At 50.5% G+C, this 4,411-nt stretch overlaps 1 protein-coding gene across 1 annotated transcript in view; it reads left to right on the top strand.

Moving 5' to 3' along the window:
- Positions 1-954, top strand: part of STK11IP (serine/threonine kinase 11 interacting protein) — a 23,197-nt gene extending 22,243 nt beyond the window's left edge. Inside the window, exon 25 of the mRNA XM_011964676.1 lies at positions 547-954. Within this exon, the coding sequence (XP_011820066.1) occupies positions 547-696 (150 nt within the window). The 3' untranslated portion in view covers positions 697-954. The remainder of the gene's footprint in view (positions 1-546) is intronic.
- Positions 955-4,411: the final 3,457 nt, after the last annotated feature.

Below are 4,411 nucleotides of genomic sequence, written 5' to 3' on the forward strand. Positions count from 1 at the left end.
ATGGTCTCGATCTCCTGACCTCGTGATCCGCCCGCCTCGGCCTCCCAAAGTGCTGGGATTACAGGCTTGAGCCACCGTGCCCGGCCAGCTGTGAGGCTTTCAGTGAGGTTTCCGGCAGCTTTGAGTTGGCAGGATTGGGCCGGTTGTATGCCAGCCGTTTGGCCTTTGTGACCACCACCTGGGGAGATACTGTTACTGGTCCTATTTACAGATGAGGAAGCTGAGGCTTGGGGCTGTTAACCAGTTTGCCCAGGCCAAAGTGGTGGAGCCGGGAATTGAATCCACAGTTCCCTGAAATTGTGTCCGCATCTTCTGTACAACAGGGAAGATGAAAGAGACAGGTCCTCTGGGGGCTTTCAGTAAACGTTGACTGGATTCTGTTTACAAAGCTCAGTCAGGATCTTTTATGCGGAGTGACACGGGCCTAGGGGAGGGGTAAGGCCCTGAGCCAACGTGGAGACAGTGAGGGCTTCCCGGAGACCTCCCCTGGGCCCACCCTGATGTGGTCCCCATGAGCCTCGCCTTGCTAACTGCTCGCTCTGCCAGGTGTCCCGGCTGGAGAGCTTTTGGGCACTCCGTGTAGTGTGTCAGGAGCAGCTGACAGCCCTGCTTGCCTGGATCCGGGAACCGTGGGAGGAGCTGTTTTCCATCGGACTCCGGACTGTGATCCAAGAGGCGCTGGCCCTTGACCGATGAGGGTCCCACGCCGACCTTGGCCCTGACCTCAGGAGCCACACTGTAGACATTCCCTCTGCTGGTCTCTGGGTCTGGCTTCCAGGCTCTGGCTGTGGACTTGTTCAGCCTCTGGGTACTAGCCAGTGAGGCACCAAATGACCCAGGGTTTAAGGGAGAGGCGAGAGAATGATCTGGCCTCAGGGGACAGGCCACGTGGTCAGGAGGAATATTTTTCCTGCACTTTTTCTCAGGTATCAATAAAGTTGTTTCCAACTCATAGGTCATGTGTGGTACTTAGATGTCACTCATAAGGCCTGCCGTTCCCCTAACCTCTTCTGACAGAAGCTATCCCGTCCATCACCTTTCCTGAATGGGCAGCTCCAGTCAGCCTTGTTTGTACCATGAGACCCCATCTCCAGCCCAACTGTGGTCCCAGCATGGGGGATCCAGTAGAACTCATGACCCACGGGCACACAGCCCCAAGCTGGCAGTGACCTGTCATGTGGCCTGGCATGGAATTGCTGCCGGGCCACACAGAGTCCCGCTCTCTTGAATTTTATGTGGGAAGTAGTGAGGACTTCAGGCCCTCGCAGAGAGTGTCTGGGGAGAGGGTGTGTGGAGTTGAGTGGTGACCTTTGCTTCCTGCCATTGCCTTCTCAGCACTGCCTCACTCAGCCCGGAGGCCTGAATGGTCAGCCCCCCTCCCTCACCTCTTGTCTCCAAGTCTGGCCCCAGTGATTGGTTCAGATATCCTCATGTGACTTGGTTTGGCTTATGAAGGCCCAGCGCAGGCATTTGACTAGAGTAACCAAGAAAGAGGCAAGTTTCCTTTCAGGGTTGCTGAGAGGATAAGTCTGGAGTTGCTGGCTTTGGGGAGGCGCTTTCCTAAAGTGGAGCCATGAGAGAGAGGAAGATGACCCGGGTGGAGAGATCAGGGCCAGATCCTGGGGATATCTTTGAAGCCCCTGGGTCTAGTTGTGTGCAAAGACAGAAACTCCTGTGATTTCAGGTAACATAAACTAAAAAGGAAGCCCTCCCCTCCCCGTTTCTATGACTTAAGATAATTTGAAGCAAGTATGAGCCACCAAGAGTTCCAACTAAACAAACCCTGATTCCAACTTGAGCTGGGCTGAGATCTGTTTCTTGTATCAAAGAATGAACACAATGGAAATCATTGCAGCCACACAGTTGTGCAGAGGCCGTGGTTCTTGGTTCCTGTTCTGAAGTGAGGCAGAATGATTAATCCAGCTCACTTTTTTGTGTCAGGCCTATGGCCTTGACCACTTTTTAACCCGACTGCTTGGTGGGACAGCAGGACTGGGGCTGTGTCACCGGGGACTTCCACCTGGAAAGGTTGTGGGAAGGGTTGCCTGGCCTAACCAGGCCACCACATCTCTAAATCCATGGGGTGAAGTATTTAAAAATGAAAAGGGGTCATTGAAAATCCTGTACTTTTACATTTATTTAAAATTATTTAAAATTTATTTGAAAGATAATGTATACAGGAAAAAAAAATGTACACTGCACTTAAGAATGTAGTGTGTTGCTCTCATATGCCTGACCCCCTAACTCTAGATTCAAGCATTCTTACCCATTTTTTGTGTATCTGCTCAAAAATCTCAGTGCATGTACACAATTTTCCCCAGAAAATGGTAATTAAGCCACTCAATTCCATTTAAAAAAAAATCGGCCCGGGCAAACATTGGCCCGGGCACAGTGGCTCACGCCTAATCCCAGCACTTTGGGAGGCCGAGGTGGGCGGATCATGAGGACAGGAGATTGAGACCATCCTGGCTAACACGGTGAAACCCCATCTCTACTAAAAATACAAAAAATTAGCGGTGGTGGTGGGCATCTGTAGTCCCAGCTACTTGGGAGGCTGAGGCAGGAGAATGGCGTGAACCCAGGAGGCATAGCTTGCAGTGAGCCGAGATTGCGCCACTGTACTCCAGCCTGGGTGACAGAGTGAGACTCCATCTCACACACACAAAAAAGATTGATTTCTAAGATTAGTTTCTCCCTGGCAGGTCTGGCCTGCTTTGGTGGGAGAGTGGGGAGGAAACGGTAGGAGTTATGGAACCGGCTAGTTGGGAAATGCTGGCTGGGGTAGAGGCCCCTTGGAAATGCCTGCAGAGGCTGAGGGCTTAGAAAGATCTGTGCAGAGGCCCAGAAAATAAATTCACCTACTTCTGTTTTGCTTAGAACTGTCCTCAATTTTTAATTGAAGCAAATTAAAACTTCCCAAAAATATTAGTCCACTTTCTCGGCAACGTGCACACCCCCTTCTCAGTCAGTGAGTTGGACCATCTGCAAACAGGAGCTAGTGCTGGTCCTGAGGAAGGCCTTTCCCTGGCCAGAGCCTGCCCTTCACACCAGGCCTGTTTGTAGGCACTTCCCCAGAAGTCAGGTCAAATGAGGCCATGGTGCAGATGGGGCAGAATAATCTCCAGTCATTCAGGGTGACTGGTAGAGAAGTGTGAGGCAGGGAGTTGGAAGAGGAGTTCCTTCCATTTCTTTGTGCTTATCATCTCTGTGAACACCTTGTTTTCTAGAACAGTGCAGTGGGGTCTTCTACAGTCTTTATGCAAAAGTGCTCTTTCTTCAGTGACACAGAAGACAGAGGTCAAGGGTGAGGTCATCACCACTCCTGGAGGTGTCTGTCCCTTTAGTTCTGCACCTAACTAGGAGCAGGTGCCCCAGGTGCACCTGCCTCTCTGACCCTTCCGCCCTCTGAGCAAAGGCGACTGATTTCCCACTGGCGCTCAGCACAGGTGTCAGTAGGAGGCCCTCGACCCTGGACAACTCCCAGAGATCGATTCCTCCATTCAGTCTGGCCTTTCCCCTCCAGCAAGTGCTTATTGATCCCCTGGCCTCTGTTTGGCCTTGGGGTTGCTGGCATGAAGGACGCAGACCTCTGGCTCCCGGAAAGCAGTGGAGAGAAGGGATCCTCTCACCTGAAACTAAATCCAAGGGAGAAGCAGGAAATTGGTGGTGGGGAATGAAGATGAGGATGAGGAGGAAGGGGCACAGAGGTGGTATTGAGGGTTTTTTTTTTTATACTTAGAAAAATTTAAAACTCTCTGTATTATAGATTCAAAAATTATATTTAAAAATTTATATAAGGCCCTATGGGGGTTAGTGACTTAACTAAGTGATAGAAAACTCCATTACTAAGACTTCAGAAGCAGGGAGAAGGCCAGCTCGACAGACCTGTCTCTTTTTCTCTGTAGGAGAGGGTCCGTCTTTGCCACGTGGAGGACAGGGTGACATCCTCCACCCTTGTCAAGATGCTGTGGTAGCTTCTGAAGAGACCCTACCCAGATTGCTTGGCTGCGGTTGAAAATTCAGCCATGGTTCTGTGCGTTATGTTTTGCCCATCACTGAGTACATGCACTATTTCACATCTATCTATTCATCTACTCAAGGGGTGGTGTGGTGTGGTCGTGGTATAGGAAAAGACACGGTGGATTTAGCTCTAAAAGATCCAGGGTTATGCCTTAGTTTTGTGGCTCCATATTTAATCACAAAAGTGCTCACCCTTGTTCCCTCATCTACCGCATGGGGATGAGACTGATCAGTAACTTACCTAGTTCACAAAATTGTTGTGTGTTATCATGTATATGGAAGTACTATGTGGTCCATAAAACCTGAAATAAGTGCTGGTTAAAAACCTGCCTAGGCTGGGCACAGTGGCTCATGCCTGTAATCCCAGCACTTTGGGAGGCTGAGGCGGGTG

This window comes from Mandrillus leucophaeus, unplaced genomic scaffold, assembly GCF_000951045.1.
Source record: "Mandrillus leucophaeus isolate KB7577 unplaced genomic scaffold, Mleu.le_1.0 Scaffold70, whole genome shotgun sequence".
Classification (NCBI taxonomy): domain Eukaryota; kingdom Metazoa; phylum Chordata; class Mammalia; order Primates; family Cercopithecidae; genus Mandrillus; species Mandrillus leucophaeus.